The sequence below is a fragment of the Podarcis bocagei genome (assembly GCF_964188305.1).
Source record: "Podarcis bocagei genome assembly, chromosome: 12".
Classification (NCBI taxonomy): domain Eukaryota; kingdom Metazoa; phylum Chordata; class Lepidosauria; order Squamata; family Lacertidae; genus Podarcis; species Podarcis bocagei.
The window spans coordinates 25701285-25722012 of NC_138137.1; the positions used below are offsets into that span (position 1 = coordinate 25701285).

At 44.3% G+C, this 20728-nt stretch overlaps 1 protein-coding gene across 6 annotated transcripts in view; it reads left to right on the top strand.

Moving 5' to 3' along the window:
- The window catches only part of OSBPL3 (oxysterol binding protein like 3), a 94887-nt gene that overhangs the window by 62848 nt on the left and 11311 nt on the right, over positions 1-20728 (top strand). For 4 of the 6 annotated variants that reach the window (XM_081164442.1, XM_081164444.1, XM_081164443.1 and 1 more), the window contains 4 exons: positions 7359-7466; positions 17090-17224; positions 17751-17844; positions 19272-19522. In XM_081164442.1, the coding sequence (XP_081020568.1) occupies positions 7359-7466; positions 17090-17224; positions 17751-17844; positions 19272-19522 (588 nt within the window). The remainder of the gene's footprint in view (positions 1-7358; positions 7467-17089; positions 17225-17750; positions 17845-19271; positions 19523-20728) is intronic. The other 2 variants (XM_081164445.1, XM_081164447.1) reach the window with 1 other exon arrangement.

A 20728-nucleotide genomic window follows, 5' to 3' on the forward strand; every position in this document is an offset into this window, starting at 1 on the left:
CCACTCCAGATTTATGTAGGGTTTACTCCTTAACCCTTTTGTCTCCCCAAAATATCCCACAAGGCAACGGGTAGGGATTTTTCCTTGGGGTTTGCTCCCAAAGCCTTTCTCACCAATGAGTATAGCTGCAAAGCAAGTGGAGGTTTAGGTTCAGAGTTCTCCTTCTCCTCCCCGATATCAGGTGTACCAGTGATGGATTTTTCAGCCTTAGTTTCTTACTTGTTCGGCAATAGGGCCCATGACCAAGATGGGTGGTGGGCTCTTGCTCACTCTTCCACAGTCTTCATGCAGAAGCTGGCTTATGGAGGAAACGCAAACTCTGGATTTTCTGCATTGAGCACTAGAGGTCCCCTATAACTCAAAGACTCTAGGCAAGCAATATGTGGGCATTGTATAAATATTAATAAACTTACTCAGTACCTATAAAGTAGTTTTTAGAAATTGTGGGGAATTAGTCAACAACAGATTAAACTGAGTATTTCTCAAAGTCCATGTAGGTGTAGTTCATTTTTAAAATAATAATATAATAATAATTTATTATTCATACCCTGCCCATCTGGCTGGGTTTCCCCAGCCATTCTGGGCAGCTTCCAGCTGAATATTAAAAACAATACAGCATCAGACATTAAAAACTTCCCTAAACAGTTGTCTTTTAAAAGTAAAATAGTTGTCTATTGCCTTGACATCTGCTGGGAGGGCGTTCCACAGGGCAGGCGCCACTACCGAGAAGGCCCTCTGCTTGGTTCCCTGTAACCTCACTTCTCGCAGCGAGGGAACCGCCAGAAGGCCCTTGGCACTGGACCTCAGTGTCCGGGCTGGATGGTGGAGGTGGAGACGCTCCTTCAGGTATACAGGACCGAGGCCGTTTAGGGCTTTAAAAGGCTGTTTTACTTTTATTGTGAAGATTTTTTAGTATGTGCCCTGTCTGCGATGCTATGTGTTGGGTAGAATGCATTTCACACTTTCTTTTTGTGATAACAAAATCAGGCGAGGTTTTTGCTAACTTGATGCTACTGCCGCTAAACAAGCTGAAGCTTAAAACCAGATTACTCTTCTTCCTTAGATGCTCAATGACATTCCAGCATTCACCTGCTCTCCTTGCTCTGTTCTCTTGGCAAACCTACGATGTTGGCTTACAGCTTAGGTCCTGCGTTGGAAACCAGCCTGAGACCTGGGGAATATGAGAAGATGACTTACTGTTTTATGTATTTTTATTACGTGCGTGGCTTTCTTCCCAGGAGGCATCTCGAAGTGATTAGCAGTGAAGTTTGGCTTCAGAATACCTTCTGCTTGGGCTGTCTGTGGTGTGAGTCATCAGGTTAAGGGTTGTTAGCTTTGACAGGGGAAAGAACGGCATCTGCTGCTCTCCTAGGTTAGAACATATGGCGTGCACTTGTAGTTGGAAGGCAGGAATGAATCAAGGACCGGTTAACTTGACAGAAATGCATATTCAGCTGGAGTAGATGCAGAGTGGCAGCTACTGCTCATTTGGTAGTTGCTTTCTGAACACTTTTAAGGTTGCAAGCATTTGGATTTATCTGCACCTTAGGCCTTTGCATGGAGCAGGATGAACTGGTAGGATCCTGTAGATCCAGTTTGAAGGGGGTGAGCCCTTTTTCATGCTCCCCTTAGGTATGTCATTGAAGCAAATAAAAAAAACAAGTACACCAGGAAAAGGGGTTCTAGACCAGTCCTCTAGTTTTCTGCTGGCTTGGAAATGGTTGTGCAGAGAAGAACATTTTTTAAAAGATAGCACTCCCTATCTGAAGGGATGCTGTGCATCTACCACTTCATGACTCTTATTCCCTCTTTATGCTGCCACATTTATAGGCCAGGCATGAATCGGAGAACATCACTTCCTAGCACTAGTTCAGTTTCTTAGCCATTTTAGCCACTGACTTTTGTAAAGATGGATGAGAAAACGGCAACAAGCAACATTAGAATTTTACTTGCTTTCTAGAATAAAAACAGCCATAGAGTGCATAAAAGTGTTACTGTATGTACAGGAAGATTACTGTTCTCCAAAGGTCCCACGAAATGGAGTTATAAAATCATTTTAAAACACAGTACTATTAAATTCACGGCACAGTAATCGTGCGCTAATGCTGCGTCCCATTTTTCTGGCTTAAATATTCTGCATCCTGCAGGTCTTGATTGCTGTACACTCTTGTTCTGGATACAATACCTTGGCTTTTGTGAAGAGCTTTAAAAATGTGTTCGGGGATTTTTCCTAGAATAAAAACTCAGGCTGAGTGTCAAACTATTCAGCCACATTTTACGGAACTCTGTTGGAAGTACAACCTTTCAGCTGCCTGTTTCTCCTTTCAGCTCTGCCCAGCCTTGGCAAGCTGGTATTTGTGCCTGAACCAGCAAAATACACAGGGGTTGTCAGTTGCAGATGGTTTCTCCCCCCAAAGCAGGAATGCTGCAAGTCCCACACAGACTTCTTAAGAAACTTCTTTCTGCTCCGTCTTATCAAAAGCCTCTCTACTAAAATCTCCACCCATAGGTAGATTCTATCAGCCATAATAACTAAATTGAGCTTCCAAGATCAGGGGCATTATGTCTGCAGAGAGGAGCAACAGTGAGCGTGGAACTAGATATAATTTGCCTAGGCCCTAGGACAACTAGTGATGTGAGGTGAGAATATTCTCCGGACAACAAAGCAGGCACAAGGCATGGGTGGATTTCGAACCCCGAGCAGTTATCACTCTCTTCCCTGCCGTTTGCTGCAGTTGGACATGCTCTGGAGTTATTTCCTCTCTCCTGTGCCTTTCTGCGCAAGAAAATTGAGTTCAGGCAGTGTTAGGAAGCAATACTGCAGACATTTTTTCCTGCAACACGTCATGTAACTTAACGGAATTCACAGCCACGAGTCACAGTGATGAAGTCCTACTAGTAAATGTTGTTTCATACTACATATTTTTCCTGAATGTTTTAACACTTGGTGTTTGGTGCTGTCTATTTAAGACACTCGGTCAAGCAGATTTCGTTGGTTTGCTTTTCTCTGTCCAAACATAATGGGAGGGAAGATGAGCACCTTCCTTTTCTTTCTTATCTCAGAAAAGAGTATTGTATTCTTCCTTCTCTTACTCTTTCACAAACAAAGTCTGCCATTATTGAGACAGTAGTAACTGGAAACCTTGCCAGATACCTGTTGGTGCTGATCCTGAACACTCTACCCTGCACACAAATATACGCAAAGTTCACTCGTATTCACTCCTTTATCCTTGGTTCATAGTAGCTATAGCTTGTCAGTGCGAGCAGATCAGTTACCATCAACAATGGTTTACCTCCGAAATGGTTTGGGAGTCCGAAACAGGCCTTGGAATACTGTTTCAAGCTGCTGAACGCGCCTTATTGCAGCTTGTTTTTTGGCCATGTAAACACATGCAGACAGTGTTTGGTCTGACAAGTCACAGACAAGAAATGGCCTTGAAACACCTGGATGTATTCCTAGAAGAAATATTGACTATAGCTAAACGTCTCCAGGAAATGCTAGGGAGGAAGCGCTTGGCAAAAAAAGTGTAAACACGATTGACCCTGCCAAATGCCCCCAGGAACGAGAGGATACAATTCAAAAGCAGTTAATGAAAGTGGTCCTCTGGCATTACTCCCAGCCACATAGGAAAGAATTGATGCCTGATGAGAAATGGATGCTTGGATTACCGGCGTAGGGAAGGAGACCCATCCCCCTTAACTACTAACTGGTTTCGAAGGCCACAGAAGGAAGGGCTGTGATTTTGCTCAGGAAAATGGAGTGCGTTGGGTTTCATGTTGGGCGCTCAATAATTCTAATACTCTGGTAAATGTTAGGTGTATTTTGAGCTCTTTCTCCCCAAAGAACTATCACAGTTCAGTAAATAGAACTGGCACCAGACAGGGAGCCAAAGTCCCTGTTTACTGCTGGACAGTTTTGACAGATTTTAAAACATATTTTAAATTGTGTGTGTCTGGGGGGCAGGGGCGGGTATTGATAGAAGAATGCGGTATCTTGATTTACAAGTGTTAAAGGAGGGCTTCAGCATTGCCTCCACATTCATAGCTTCTTGTTGACATCTAAGGTTATTAAAAGCCTGAAACAACAAATGCCATGGCATTTTCCTTTGCCGCTTCTTTAATAGCAACATCGAGTTCCTTTGAAATTTCATTCTGTATATGTAAAAGTGCCTAAAGATGGGACATGAGATAGAATGGGCGAAAGAGTAAAATTTATTATCTTGAGAAGAGTATGGAGCATCTCCAACTATCTCAAAAATAAAATAAAATATGGAGACAGGATGGGGATCCTCTGACCCGTGAGTGGAATGCTTTCCACCCAGCCACCAGGACTCAACTCCCTTCTGGCTACTGAGAGAAAGGAAAAGCAGGGGCATAATAGTAGTAGTAAACCAGATGTGGATTGGGAAGCTGAGGTAGGTGATAGAAGGGCTCTAAACCTTTCCTCTCTGCTAGGATCTCAGTCCAGATTAGGGGGGCCCCACGCCTGCGGATTTGCATTGTCAAAAAACAACCCCATGATGAAAGGGATCCCACAGCTCAATTCCCTTTTTGCCAATGCAAGGCCTGGGGATCATTCTAGATCTGTTATGTGCACTGGTGGAAAAACTCCAATTGCAGTGTGTGTATTTTGTGTGTTTAGGTAAGTAGGTATGAAGGTACATGGATGGCTAGTTGGATGGATGGATGGATGGATGGATGGATGGATGCACAGAGAGACAGACAGACAGAGAATTGTGTGTGTGTGCATAAAGGAGACTGAGTAGATCAAGGATTCCCAACCTTTTTTTGGCCATGCCCGACTTAAGCATCTCTAAAATCCTGATTCCCACCCCCTCCCCGGTGACATATAATTCTTATTATTCAAAAAGTGAATTTTTGAATAATAAGAATTATATGTCACCGGGGAGGGGGTGGGAATCAGGATCAGGAATAGGAAGTGAATTCCTATTCACGTGGAGGAAGCCTAAAAGACCATTAACTGTTAATAAGTCATTCTCGAATTGCCCCCCCCCCAAAATCAAGTTGACCCCCTGTGGGGTGTGTGCCCCACGTTGGGAACCACGGGAGTAGCTGGTGGATCAAGGGGGTGTTCTTGTTGAGACAGATTGATAGGGATGGTGCTTGTGAATGTGAGAGATGCCCACATTTGACTCCACCCTGGGATCCAGCCCCTGACACATTTCCCCTGAGCTAAGATTAGTCTGTAGCTGAATATAGATCAGACCACATTAATGGGCCATTTAAGGTTGCCAGGTCCTAAACTGAGCAACTTGAGAGCCCAGGGGATTTTAGGACTACACATTGGTTAATAACATAGCTTGCAGCTGAAACAGGTTGGTTTTTTAAAAAATTTAATCTGTGGGGGAGGAGTGATTTGCATCAGGACTAGTGCCCAGGGAGAAAAGGTTTAACCCTTCTCTCCCCAGCCAGGACCCTGCCGATGTGATCCTGTTGTGGCAGTGAGTCTGAAGGGGGAAAGTCTTCCTAGTGCCAGTGGGAGTTTTTTTCCATTGCCTCTTGCAGCACATGGGTCACTTTTCATCAAGTAGGATTAAACTTGACCTCCTCATGCACTGGAGTACCAATGAAAATCCAGGGATCGGGCTTATTTTTAAGAACAACAACTTGATATTACAGTTAAGCTGCAATCCTAAAGGGAACTGGTCCCTTTTTATCTAGATGCATTTGGGCTCGAAATGACCCCTTAAAGATCAGAGCAAAAGTCTTAATTAACCAATTTTTGCCTCACCTGATTTTATCAGTAAAGGAGGGGCAGACATACACACTTGGAAAATTCAGATGTTTTTAACTTTTCCATCAAGTTGAGGTATCATCCTAGCTCTGAAGATCTCAGGACATTTGCCATTCTGGGGACAAAGTGGTTTTTCATTGAATCGGAGCAAATGGCAACCGGGTTTTCTGTGGGTTGCTGTTGGTTTCGATTTAGCACTAAAGAGCAGGCTTTCTGGGGGAAAGTCAAAACCACTTGTACCTACTCATAGAACTACATTGGCTCATAGAATCCTAGAGTAGAAAGGGACCCCGATGATCATCTATTCCAACCCCTTGCAATGCAGGAATATGCAGCTGCCCCGTACGGGGATCAAACCCACAACCTTGGCATGATCAGCATTAATCTCTAGCCAGCTGAGTTAGCGCTACTTGTCCAGAAGCAGAAGTGTGGGCGAGCCCTTAGTTTCATTCAAAATATGTCTTTCTTTCTTTTTAAAGCTAAGTAGAATAATTTAAAAATATAAATTCTCAAGTGATTCGTCATGCTTGCCCTAAAAAACATATTCTGTTTGAGGAAAGCAAGTGTTTACTCCCACTTGCTGAAGAGGCATGTTTGATCTTGCCCTGGTTATTCATAAATCAGTTTTAATGTCAGTTCGTTATTACCATCTGAGAGTGCTTTTCCTGTCTTTCACGGGCTTTGTAATGGGTTTGGCTACATGCCAAGGCCACTAGAACTTTTCTATAGAAGCAGGGCTGGTTTAGACGTTAGTAGGTCTTACGCTTTTAACCCATTGTCTTCTCCGGTCTCCTTTAACTGGTCTAAATTTGAAGATTGACAGGAGAAAAGTCACCTTGTAAGTGACATTTTCACCCAGACGCTATAATGCCCATTACAGTTTTCTAATGCAAAGCACAGTAAGTGCTCACTGGTAGATGTTTGGTTATTTGGTGTGTGGTGATCTGCAACAGAGAACCCTGTGTAGAAAATAAATAGCCAATGTAAATTCCAAAGTAGTTAGTCATATTCCATTCTAAGGAAGCAAAGGAATGTGAGGAAATGGGTGTTGCAATGGTTTGAGACGAAGATATAACCCAGAAAAGTGTGTGTGTGTGTGTGTGTGTGTGTGTGTGTGTGTGTGTATTTACCAAGTATCTAATGAAGGGCCTTATCTAAAGTCACTTGCTATGTCTCCTACCTTCGTACATTACAAAGGCGAATTTCAATGTCTTCAGGTGAGACAGAGCACACAAGAACCACTTTAAATGTTACAGTGTGCAATAGGAATACAATAGTTTCGCTTAAGCCCAATGTTAACCACACTTTTTGTGTCTAGAAATTAGTATAAAATATGTAGCACAGTAAGTTTCTAAGCAGCTAAAGTGCAACTTCTCGTCACCTAAATCTACTCTTTACTTTAGAGGAAAGGAGAAACTCTTTGAATTAATTGACGGTGCAAAAAGACCCATAAAGAAACATGTGGGGTTGTTTTCCCCCCCTTTCAAATATTTTTAGAGCACTAAGCTGTCTGTGTTTTGAACCATAAAGGCAACCATATAAGATCAGCTGAGACACCTTAATAGCCCAAATGTACTTTTTTTTTTTGTCTTAAACATTTCAGGCCATAGCACAAAACACAGATCTTAAAGACCGGTTACGCAGAATACATGCCGAATCTGTGCTTCTTGATTCAGCAGCTAATGCAAAATCCAGCCCTGATTTGGCAAAGGTGGGTATAGATTTTTCTGCCCTGGTTTGGCAAAGGTGGGTATAGCTTCCCTGTCCTTCTGCAAAGCTGCTTGCTGCTTCTCTCCCCCACCTCAGCCCAACCAATACCCTGCTTCTTTTTTCCACCCCATTCAGCTGCTCCTTTTCCTGTGCTTATGACTCATCTGTTGTGACATGAATTATTGTGCATACTTCCCATAGAACAGTTTTATTTCCAAGCATGTTTTTGGTGCTTTTTGCTGACAGCCGAGTTGCTGCCCTTCCACTGCTAGAGTTTTGTTAGCAAAAGTTGTCCTGTCCTTTTCTTTGGTGTCGCTGAACAGTTTTGTGTCTCTAACTAGTTTTCTATAGTTCCTTCCATTACAGCTTTTGCGCGTGCGTACACACACACACACACACACACACACACACACCACGTGTCATGAGACACAACTTGCATTCTGTTTTGTAAATAGCTGAAGTAGAATATTTCAACACTGCTCATCAGCCTGAAAAGCACATCTCTCAAAAGCTACTGGGGGAAAAAGTGCTATAATATGCCAATGCGCCATCATCCTGCCAGGTTCTTGATATTTGGAAGAATAAGGTGAAATCGCAAAGCATCGCTGGAGCTGCAGAGTCTCCCTGCCAGTAGCCAAGTTTACCTTTTTGCTTGAACGTCTTTCTGGCACTTGCAACTGCGATTTCCATAAAACTGAACAGAAATATATTTATAAATCGTAGCAGGTAGATGGCGGCTATGAAGGAAGCAGGGCTGTGTTGCTAACAACATGCTCTCTAAATTTTGACTAGCACAATAACTTAGTCTGATCTTATGTAATACTTTTTGAGAAGCCAGATAGAAATTGGTAGGCTGATTTAACATGGACTGACGTTTTGAGTAAACAGGTGGTGCAAGTGAGCACCTCGCGATTAAACTTTGGAACGTACTATGTTATGACTTGGAAGGGAGGAAAGATTGAAAATTAATGACCTTGTTGGCACATAGTGCTGTGCCAGTAGTGCTTCCTTTGTACTTTTTTCACTGATAACACAGAGACTCACAATAACACCACATTCACAAGAGGCAGCAGAGAATGCATGCAAGGGCTGTGACAGCCGCCAACTTAGATAGATGGTTTTAAAAGAGGATTATAGAAATTCATGGAGGACAAAACGATCAATGGTGCTAGCCCTAATGGCTGCTGTCAATAGTGGCTATGGTGTACCTCCAGTCAGAGGCAGGATGTCTTTGAATGCTAGTTGCTGGAAATGACAGGGACGGGATTACTCAGGTGCAGCTTGTGGGCTTCCCATGGACATCTTTTCCACACTCTGAATATTATGCTTTGTGTGTTCTTACACCACCACTACGTTCTGTCCACAGTAGTAGGCATAGCATAACCGTATTTTTTTTTTGGGGGGGGGGAATAAAAATATACGCAAGGGCACAATTTTAGCTGTGAGTTAATTCTTTAAATATATATTTTTTAGATTCCTGCCAAAATGCTTCTTTGATTTCGTGCGGATTTTAAAATCTTTAAAAAACAAAACACATCTTTTTAAAACAGCACTATCCATAAAGAATTATAATGGAGGTGCGTGAAGAGGAGAGACGTGGAAAATAGGGCTCAACCTGATGAAAAGTTTAAAAAAGATGGAAGGGTTTGCACTAGCTTCTTCATTTGCAGAAACTCTGCTACTGTTCCATTTTTTATTTTTTATTTTTAAGTGGCGTTTGTGAATGTTCAAAAGAAACAGGCAGGAGAACAACTGTTTGCTCACTTTTTAGGGGCTGTCTGTGTGATGTTGTCATCAAAGTGGCAATTCCAGAACCTACTCTGATTGTTGATCAGGATGATGTGCATAGACTTCAGTTCTGAACAAGTGATTTGATTTATTAGACTTGTGTATTAATTTACACTTTTTTAAAAAAAAGTATTAAAATGATGTACGATATTTTTAATACACTGAAGCATGATAAAACATATTAACATAGGAAACTGCCGCCTACAGACTCAGACCAATGGTCCGTGTAGTTCACTGTTGTCTACACTGACTGGCAGCAGCTCTCCAGCAGGAAGAGTTTGGATTTGGATTTGATATCCCGCTTTATCACTACCCTAAGGAGTCTCAAAGCGGCAAACATTCTCCTTTCCCTTCCTCCCCACAACAAACACTCTGTGAGGTGAGTGGGGCTGAGAGACTTCAGAGAAGTGTGACTAGCCCAAGGTCACCCAGCAGCTGCATGTGGAGGAGCGGGGATGCGAACCCGGTTCACCAGATTACGAGTCTACCACTCTTAACCACTATACCACACTGGCTCCCAGGAGTCTTTCCCAGCCCTACCTGGGAAGGCCAGGGATTGAGTGACTGTAATAACAATATCACTGAAGCTGCCCAGGATGCTAAAAACATTTTTACGCAGCCCTGAAATCATAGTAAAGTAGACTCCTATCTGGGATAGGAGCATTCCTATCTGGGAAGCTCAGTGAAAAGACAGAGAAGGCATATTCTCTAGTCACCCATTCTCCATACTTATTTTGGACACAGCAAAAGGTGTGTCTCAGATGACGAGCACAGAGTCTAAGCAGGAAAAGAGATGATCCTTTAGGTATTGGGGTTGCAGTGAGGCTGGAGGGGAAGAAGTGGGAGTTCACTGTTTAGAATTAAAAGATGTTACCAACAGTGGCTGGGTTTTTTTATCCATTATTTTCATAATGCATGCCTGCAAAAGACATTTGAAGAGACAATGCTCAATTACTTTTAGAGAAGCCAGTAAACTTTAGCCCACCCTTTGTCTGGATGTATTTCATTTTGCAGCTGAACCATATGACATTATATTTATATTAGAGTTTGTAATACGATGTTCCAAGCCCAGGTTTTGCAAAATGGGTTTTGAGGATGCATTGATTTTTCAGTTTCAAGAGATGCAATTGATCTGTTTTGGATGGAATGTTGTTGGTGAATTATCCTTCACAACCGTATATTTCTGATTGCTAAAGATTAGTTGTCTTCCTTGAGCTGCAGGAACGGCTGAGCTGTGTTCTTAGGCGCAGTATCAGGACTTTAGCCTCCCGTCAGTTTTGAACTGAAAGCCTGAGGGATATCAGGCAGTGGCTTAACTTGTGCACCACCACTGAGCTCTGTTGAAAGCAGAGAGCTTCAGGAAATAAGCCTCATCTGCCAAGGAAGTTTCCCTTGCACTGGTGGGGCAGAACTGGTCTGCTGATGCTCCATTAGCGCTGTAAAATCTTCTGGTTCAGGACTGTTAAGTTATAAAGTGACAAGCTCTTACTATTTACAGACTTCCTTTCTTCCCTCTCCCCTTACCATTGGCTGTGCAGAAGCTGAGAGCTGAGTCTGGTGCACAGAAAATGTTAAAGAATCCCAGTGCTGGATCATTAAATGCAACTTCTTTACATCGTTTGTTTCTCATCCTATACAGTGGAACCTCGGTTTTCTGTTCTGGAAGACCGTTCGACTTCTGAAACGTTCGGAAACCCAAGGAGCAATGGGCTAGCTGCAACGTCAATGGGGGAAAATGGAAAATGCGCCTCGGAAGCCGTTCAACTTCTGAGGCATGTTCGAAAACGGAAGCAACCGTACTTCTAGGTTTTCGGCGTTCAGGTTCCAAATCATTTGGCTTCCGAGATGCTCAAAAACTGAGGTTCCACTGTGCCAGTCTTGTCTAACCTAGAACCCTCCAGATGTTTTGGACTATAACTCTCACCATCCATGGTCAATTCCCTTTCTAGCTAGGACTGATAATAGTACAAAACATCTGGAGAGCAGCAGATTGAATTTAACTTGCCTACTCCCCAGACCTCTCTTCTAGTGGTTGTAAAGCAGGAGTAGGGAGCTTATGGGTTCTCCAGATCTAGTTGGACTCCAACTCCCACCCACCCCAGCATGGCCTATGGTCAAGGATGAAGGGAGTTGTACTCTTGCAACATGGAGATCCACAGGCTTCCTACCCTTGCAATGAAGCATAGAGCAGCTCACAACAACTATTTGTGGTGTCCTTCCCCCCCGCCATGGAAAGCCTCTTTGCATTGAGTCTGGATATAAATGGCAGCAGTGAATTGGACATGAAACCTTTTTACACGATGGAGCTGAGGTTTAATATTGGGAGTTGTGTGTTTGTTTTTTTGTTAACAGCTGGGCTATACTAACATGGATTCCACAGAACCTTTGGGTCACAAACAGTGAAGAAATGGAAAAATGAGGAGTTGTAGTGATGTTTTCTATGGCATAATCGTGGCTGTAACTGCTGTGTATTGCATTACACCAAATCTATTGGTTGATTGATTTTCCCATTAAATAGAACCATATTAAGCTTTAGACATTGTCAAACAAACAAGAAACATATGTTTTTACCCATCCTACTTTGGTAACAGCACCTCTTCTCCTTTCATGAATGCTTTGATCCATCATGGTGTATTTATTGATAAAGGTAAACCTAGCAGTTCAAAAGCACACCAGCGCAAGTAGATAAATAGGTACCACTGCAGCAGGAAGGTAAACAGAGTTTCCGTGTACTCTGGTTCCCATCACGGTGTTCCATTGCGCCAGAAGCGGTTTAGTCATGCTGGCCACATGACCCGGAAAGCTGTCTGTGGACAAACGCCGGCTCCCTCGGCCTGAAAGAGAGAGGAGCGCTGCAACCCGGTTGTCGCCTTTGACGGGACTTAACTGTCCAGGGGTCCTTTACCTATTTACTTTCTTACTTATTGATGCTGAGCTTCTCTTGCATAAGGCCAAATCTAAGAATCCTAGTAACTGACTTGAAAGCCCACAAAAAACTATCAGTGATGTAGCTAAGGCTCATGGAGACGAGTGTTCCACATGCAGTTGACTTTAATGAGTTATTTTAATAATATGTGTAGTGCCAAGGCCTGACACATCAAATAGCTCTTGATAGTTAAGTGACCAAATTATCAGAACTAAAACAGCAAAGCTGTCGAGTGGAAAACACTCTTTTTTAATAGAAAAAAACATATTACAGATAAGCTTGTGGATAAGCTAAGGACGTCAGTTTCAATTACCGTATTTTTCGCACCATTGGACGCACTTTTTTCCTCCTAAAAAGGAAGGGAAAATGTCTGTGCGTCTTATGGAGCGAATGTGTGGTCCCTGGAGCCAAATCGCTGCTGCCCTGCGCTCCTGGGCTGCTCTTCGGGGATGGGGGGAGGAGCCACGGTGCTCTGCCGGCTGCCTCCGCTTTCCCCTGAAGCCCCGGCAACGTTTGCAAGCAGCAGGAAGGCTGTGCGCTCCTGGGCTGCTCTTCGGGGATGGGGGGGAGGAGCCACGGTGCTCTGCCGGCTGCCTCCGCTTTCCCCTGAAGCCCCGGCAACGGCAACGTTTGCAAGAAGCAGGAAGGCTGTGCGCTCCTGGGCTGCTCTTCGGGGATGGGGGGAGGAGCCACGGTGCTCTGCCGGCTGCCTCCGCTTTCCCCTGAAGCCCCGGCAACGTTTGCAAGCAGCAGGAAGGCTGTGCACTCCTGGGCTGCTCTTCGGGGATGGGGGGAGGAGCCACGGTGCTCTGCCGGCTACCTCCGCTTTCCCCTGAAGCCCCGGCAATGTTTGCAAGCGGCGGGAAGGCTGTGCGCCTTTGCCCCACGCTCCTGGGGTGCTCTTTGGGGGTGGGGGGGGAGCCAGACTGCTCTGCCTACAGCCTTTGCTTTCCCCTGAAGCCCCGGCAAGGTTTGCAAGCAGAGGGAAGGCTGTGTGTTCCTGGGCTGCTCTTTTGGGGGGGGGAGGAGCCACACGTCTCTGCCTACAGCCTTTACTTTCCCCTGAAGCCCCGGCAAGGTTTGCAAGCAGAGGAAGGCTGTGTGTTCCTGGGCTGCTCTTTGGGGGGGGGGAGCCACACCTCTCTGCCTACAGCCTTTACTTTCCCCTGAAAACCCGGCAAGGTTTGCAAGCAGAGGGAAGGCTGTGTGTTCCTGTACTGCTCTTTTGGGGGGGGGAGCCACACCTCTCTGCCTATAGCTTTTGCTTTCCCCTGAAGCTCCGACAAGGTTTGCAAGCAGAGGGAAGGCTGTGTGTTCCTGGGCTGCTCTTTGGGGGTGGGGGTGGGGAGCCAGACTGCTCTGCCTATAGCGTTTGCTTTCCCCTGAAGCCCCGACAAGGTTTGCAAGCAGAGGGAAGGCTGTGTGTTCCTGGGCTGCTTGTGTGGGGGGGGGGGGAGGAGCAGCAAATTGCTGTCTCTCAGTGCCTCCTAATTCACCTGCAAAGGATTGCCTAACTGGATTCTGAGCTCCATTTGAAGTTTAAAAATATTAAGTTTGGGGATTTCCTCAAGTAGCAGTTTTGCAGAAATAGTCATAAATGCATGCAAAGCATCTCCACAAACCAGTAATAGTGAGCTCAGCTAAAACTGAGCAGGCATCTGGCTCAGGAACAGATTAAACTGCACAACTATAACCGGACATCCTGTGTGTTTGTGTGTGGACCATGTTCCTCGCAGCTAATCTTTCTTGCTGAAAAGAGGCACTGATATTCCACTCCAAATCTATAATTCATTAAAAAAATTCTTACAAATACAGTCCACCTATACCAAACCAAAAACATTGTGTTCTCTTGTTATTCAATGGAAGCTATTTATTTGCCCTCTTTTCCTCCTCAGTTCTTTGCTGAGTCACCCCATTTTGAATCTTCCTTTCAAAACAACCATGCCTGTTTTGAGAAAACTTCAGAGATTTAGGAACTGGAGCACAATCATTTGATCTCTTTGTTGTTCCTCCATACTTGAAGCACTTCTCATTTGCACAGCCCTGGTTTCTCTCCCTGACTATTAATATTCTTGATTAATAACAGTAAAATGCTCAAATTTTAATTTTTGTGACTGCTGCCAATACTGACTTCCCAGTGATAATGAAAACAGCTACATTATAATGGAATGTCTGTCCTTTTTCCAATCTCTTCATACCGTGGCTTGCTTTAAAGCAGCAAAGTGGACAGGAGCCACCCACTTTGCTGTTTTAAATAGTTTAGTACAACATTTGAGTCAGATTTTTTTTTCTTATTTTCCTGCTCTAAAAACTTGGTGCGTCTTTTGGTCAGGTGCGTCCTATGGAGCGAAAAATACGGTAGCCAAGTGTGCTGCTTACTTCCCAATCAAAATCTATAAAATGCAGCATAGAATTATAGAGTTGGAAGGGACCTCCGACAGATCCCTTGGGGGGGTTAAAGAACCTTTCATTGGCATGGGTAAAGTCTGTGTAAAATGAAATTATGAAGTAGCCTTCCCCATACAAATGTTGTTGGATTACAGCTCCCATCATCCCTAACCATCGGCCATGCTTGCTGATGTTGCATTTCGACAAGTCAACACAAGTGTATTGAGGGGTATTGATACACCTGCCCAATTCTCTGTGGTGGACAACAGGAAAAGGTTTTTTAAAAAGGATTAAAATTGGAGCTGCCACCCTCCCTCCCTCCCTCCTTCTTTTTTCTTTTTGTTTTGTAAAACCAAGCAATTAGCCTGATTTGATGAAGTGTCGGGGGCACTACCACTTTCTTGTCCTGCTTTATTTTCACAAGGGACGTGCAGAAAGTTATTCAGAGCCTGTGGTTCATCAAGCATTTATTCTGATTTGCTTGTGGGGAGTTCGTAGGACATTTGCATCAAGCAATTGTTTTCTCATACTTCCCAGCGCACATTCCCACTAACTTAACACAAAGGCCCCATTTCTCAAAGCAGGTTTGTTGCACAATCTGCTTTAACTCTTCGATCCAAACTTGCCGTACGTATGACTGTGTCTCATCCATTAAAAAAACAGTAGTAATAGCTTGAAAGTGATCTTAGTCAGAGCTTAAGCCTGTTGATTTATTGTGGGGAAGAAGAAGCTGATAAGGAGCGTTCTAGCAACTGTCTTTCAGGTGGCGCAAAACAAGATGTGAGGGCGGAAAAGAATTATACGAAGTACATAATGCCTGTCTTTATTTGACATTTTGCTGAATCCTTCTATGCTTTTGCTCCTTGTGTCCTTTCTAAAGTGCATGCTGCCCTCAGTTCTTTTTACTGCAGGGAGTATCCAAGGTGCTGCTTTCCAGATGCTGGCCTTTGACAATGCTAGCTGGGACTGATGTGAGTTGGAGCCGCACATCATCTGGAGAGCAACAGATTAGCTACCCCTGTTTTGCAGCCTGTACTTCAGTTTTTCAGTAACAATCTAATGCTCCTGGTCAATGTTCTTTTTTTCCATATGAGGTTTGGCGACATGGGGATACTCTTCCCTTCCCAATTTCTCTGCATTTCTCTCATAGATAGATAGATAGATAATCATTATTTAATTTTCTGTTTTACAATTTAGAATACTCATTTAAACATCCTTCAAATATCAGTGACTTCCCTTCTTCTCTTTCCATGGTTCATTCTGCATATCATAAATCCCTGCATATTTTACATATTTCATTATTACATCCACCAAAACTTATTTACACTGTTGAATTTATCTTAATGCTGCCAACGTTTTCAGGTGTACACAATTTCCCCCATATATTCAATAAACATTTTCCAGTGTTCCCTTATTTTCTTCTTGTTCTCTTATTCTATATGTTAAGTTCGCAAGCTGCGCATATTCCATCAACTTAAGTTGCCGTTCTTCTTTAGTTGGGACCTCGCTCGTTTTCCATTTTGGGGCTGACAAAACACGGGCCACAGTGGCAGCATATGTAAATAACCTTTTTTGACACCTGGGAATTTCCATCTGAATTATCCCCAATCCATGTTTCTCTATGGTTGCGGTGACAGTGGATACTCTGTTCACATCCACCATTCTTTTTATTATGCTGGATTTTACATATAGGGAAATGTGTCTTCTGCCAGATCACTAGTGGACCCCACTAGCAGCAAGCAGCACTTTTAAACAAAGTAAACGGAACGCTATGAAGTGTGGCAGAATGCTGGGGCTGCCTTGCTTCCTCTGCTCACCCTATAAGCTTGTTTGAGCAAATAGTACAGTGGTACCTTGGTTCTCAAATGCCTCGGTACTCAAACAACTTGGAACCCAAACACTGTAAACTGGGAAGTGTTCTGGTTGGCAAACTTTTTTCAGAAGGCAAACGTGCTCCGTTTTGAGGGTTATGCTTCTGATTTAAGTGCCACACTTCCGTTTTGAGTGTTACACTGAGGTCTGTCTGTTTTTGCTATTTATTTTGCATTTTTGTTTTTGCAGCTCTTTTTCTTTTGTATTTGTGACTGTGTGGAACCCAGTTCAGCTGCTGATTGATTGTGTGACTGCAGTGCATTATTTATTGCTTTCGTTTTATGGATCAATGGTCTCGTTAGATAGTAAAATTCATGTTAAATTGCTGTTTTTGGGGTTGCTTTTAAAAGTCTGGAATGAATTAATCCATTTTGCATTACTTTCTATGGGAAAGCGCTCCTTGGTTTTGGAACGCTTTGGTTTTGGAACGGATTTCCAGAACGGATTAAGTTTGAGAACCCAAGATACCACTGTATGTGGCTTTTGGTATCTTTGGGGTTGAAACTCAAGGGTAGGGCATCCGCTTTGAATGCAGAAGGTCCAAGATGCAACCCCTGAGAGTCTGACAGTCAATGTAGATATAGGGCAACTCCCTCTGTTGTTAACAATGACACTTTCGCTCAAGGCTCTTTTCTGTCTCTCATTTGCAGGAAAACTCAGACGACGAGAACAGGGGTCTAGTTCACCAGCTTTCCAACGAAAGTCGGCTGTCTATAACGGATTCGCTCACCGAGTTTTTTGATGCTCAGGAAGTCTTGCTGTCTGCCAGCTCTTCAGAAAACGAGGTCTGGGCACCGGCGTCGGAAGCAATGGTCTCATGTCGCTTGTTTCAAAGCTGTTTGACCTTTACCGTCTCGGCACACTAATTGCAAACCCAGGGCAGCAAGCGACATGTTATGTACCATTCAGAATACACAATTATTTATCACTGCTAGGTTTAAAAAGCAGTTTGAAAAAGGGGGAGGAGGGGTTTGCAGGAAATGCTGCTTATAGATGTTACTGAGGTTGTTTTGTTTTGTTTTGTTTTGTTTTGTTTTTTAAAAAAAGCATATGTTCAAATATTATTTGTCCGTCTGACAAATGTTACAAAGATTTGTGGGTGTGTGGGTGTTAAACATTGGGATGTGTATTTAGGTTTTTGTTTTGCTCTTGACACACACAAGTAGAGTCCCTAACAGCAGGGTTTTGCCCTTGCAATATCCATTTCAAACTTCGTGGCCTCTTTTTATCCACTTTTTCAGTTTCCCAAATACTGTGGTGTTCTGCATGTTCCTTTTAATCAGAATGAAAGCATATTTCCTTCCGCCTCAGGTATCTGATGATGATTCATACGCCAGTGATGTGAGTGATAACATCTCCGAAGACAACCTAAGTAACGACATAGAGAATGAAAGGCAAACCCTCGGTAGGAGTTACAAATTTCTTTGTGGTCTGTCCTGAGGGTTTCTGCTTTCTCTTTACCAGAAACTTGTAGTGCAGAAATGAAGATGCAGACACGTTCAGGATTGTGTTTCCTTTTAAAGGGTTATTTTTGCAACAGTGAAATGGCATACAGTGATCTCTCCCCTGTAGGAGAAACCACCTGTATAATAATAGTAGTAGTAGTAGTAGTAGTAGTAGTAGTAGTAGTAGTAATATACCACCCTATACCCGCAGGTCTCCGGGCGGTTCACAACATAAAATCACAATACAAATGCACAAAATACATAATATGAATGAAAACAAGAACCACAGAGCTCAGAGGTTCTTGCCCTCCCTTTCCCATCCCCTCTGTATAGGTTTTGGAGCCTGTACATTCATACACAAATCCTTCATCCCTAGTAATGGCCTGATGCGCTGCAGCACGCAACGTCAAAGAGGGTGAGGGGAGGAACATAGCTCCATTGACTCCCATGACCTTGCTTCCAAATGCACAGCACTTAGGGGGGGATGGATTGTGCCCCAAGGCCTTCGTCCAATAAGCATGCAGCAGTTACCCACTTTCGTCACACAAGGCCCAGGTGTTCCCATTCCAGGCTGTGCTCTTGCTGAAGTGATATTTCTTTCCCCTTCCGCTTGATCGAGAGGTGCCAACTACAATAAAATATGGCGGGGCAGGTAAGCCTCCCCCCCCCAAGATGGATCTCAAGGCTTGGCACACGCACATTTTAATGGCAATACCCATCAACTTTGGGGAGGCCCGGCCCTCTCAAATATTTAATTGGGGTGGGGGGCAAAAGGACCTCAGCCCTTAGGAGTTGGTACTTATGCACTAGATTTACTGGTTGTTGTTTTCTCTTTCTTCACAAAGGAGGCAGAACAAACAGATCGGTCCATAGCTATCAAACATATATGCTTTCCCTGGAATAAAAAGTCCTGCTTAAAATGTGGCAGGGTGTTGTTGTTGTTTTTAAAAAAGTGTAGCTGATAAAACATACAGCACCTTTGGGATTCTTCTGCATGGTTCTGGGCTGGCAATTAGCTGCACTGGTCCCACGTTGCGCATTGTTGGTGCTGGAATTTGAAAACTAATTTCCTACTTGAATACACAGAGATGATCTTCCCAATTCAGGCAAAATTAAACACTTGCTTAAAATGGGGAGCAATTTGGTTTCAGGGAAACAGATGTGGGGGGGGGATAGAGAGCTAATTTGGTGCAAGGAGTCTCAAATTCCTGCACAGCTATGAAACTTTGCTGGTTGGTCTTGGGAAAGCCACAGCGTCTCGGCATAACCTACATCCTCTTCAGGACTGTGTTGAAAGGAAGCCTCTTTGTGGTTTGCTACAACTGCAAAAGTGTGGATATTAACCATGGGATGTTGCCAAATTTAATCCTGGCCTCTTGTCTTCTAGACAGTGTTCCCGACGACAGCTTGGAATGCCATTCCAAGCGGAGGACGTGTCTGCCGGCTCCGTGTCCCAACACTAGTAACATCAGCCTCTGGAACATTTTGCGGAACAACATTGGGAAAGACCTCTCCAAGGTGGCCATGCCAGTGGAGCTGAACGAACCGCTGAACACTTTGCAGCGCCTCTGCGAGGAATTGGAGTACAGCGAGTTGTTGGATAAAGCGGCACGTACGCCCAACCTGTTTGAGAGGATGGTAAGAGGAAATTGGGTCCCTCAGCAGCTCTAGAAGGAAAGTGAGTTCTCTTTTGCATGTCCGCAGGCATGTGATGGTTCGTGCATCAGCTGTCAGGAGCGAGCTGGCCAACAGTAAATCACACAAAGTAAGTGGAGTTAACGCTTGACCAGAAGAAACAGGAGATGAGCACAGGAACTCTTCTTCGGTAGGTCTTGCCCCTATGAAGCAGTTGCGGAGACTGGAGATTCCTGCCTTCCCACAGTTGTCTTTGTCTGCGGGTGGCGCTGTGGTCTAAACCACTGAGCTTAGGGGTTGCCAATCAGAAGGTCGGCGGTTCGAATCCCCGCGACAGGGTGAGCTCCCATTGTTCAGTCCCAGCTCCTGGTAACCTAGCAGTTCGAAAGCACGTCAAATGCAAGTAGATAAATAGGTACCGCTCTGGCGGGAAGGTAAACGGCGTTTCCATGCACTGCTCTGGTTCGCCAGAAGTGGCTTAGTCATGCTGGCCACATGACCCGGAAGCTGTACGCTGGCTCCCTCGGCCAGTAAAGCGAGATGAGCGCTGCAACCCCAGAGTCGTCCGCGACTGGACCTAATGGTCAGGGGTCCCTTTACCTCCTCTCCAGGGCTTTTCCCAAGCGATCTAAGGCTGCGTCTGTGTGCCTGCCTCTGCTCCTTCCCCTTCATCTCTCTCCTGGTTCTGGGAAACTAGAGGTGAGGGGAGCTTAGCACAGCAGGACGGGGGGGCCCCCTACCTTTTCACCAACCTGACTCATCTCTTCCTCTTGGCCTCCCTCTTCCCACTCGCCTGCTTCAACTTCTGCCTCGGATTCTGGACATCTCTCTGCCACAGACTCTCCCAGCTCACTAAACCCTGCTTACCTGTTCAGCTTCTGACACCTCCCCTTCCCAGTCTGCTCCCTCTTCTCTCCCTGACTACTCATCATCATCCCACCAACCATTGAGATGAATCCCGAGTGTGTTGGATACAGTAACGTATAAACTGTCACTTAAAAAACAACCAGCAAGTTTCCCTCTGTTTCTTTGTATTTGCCTTCTGGAAGCTATTTGGTGGTGTTATGACTGCAGGGTGCCTGGACCCCCCATGAAAAGCACAATAAACTGTTTTTGCACCCGGTTCATTCTGTGCATGAAGCAAACATTCTGGCTGCCATTCAGAAAAATTCACGCTGACAGCTCCATCTGCCCTCGATGGAGCTTTGA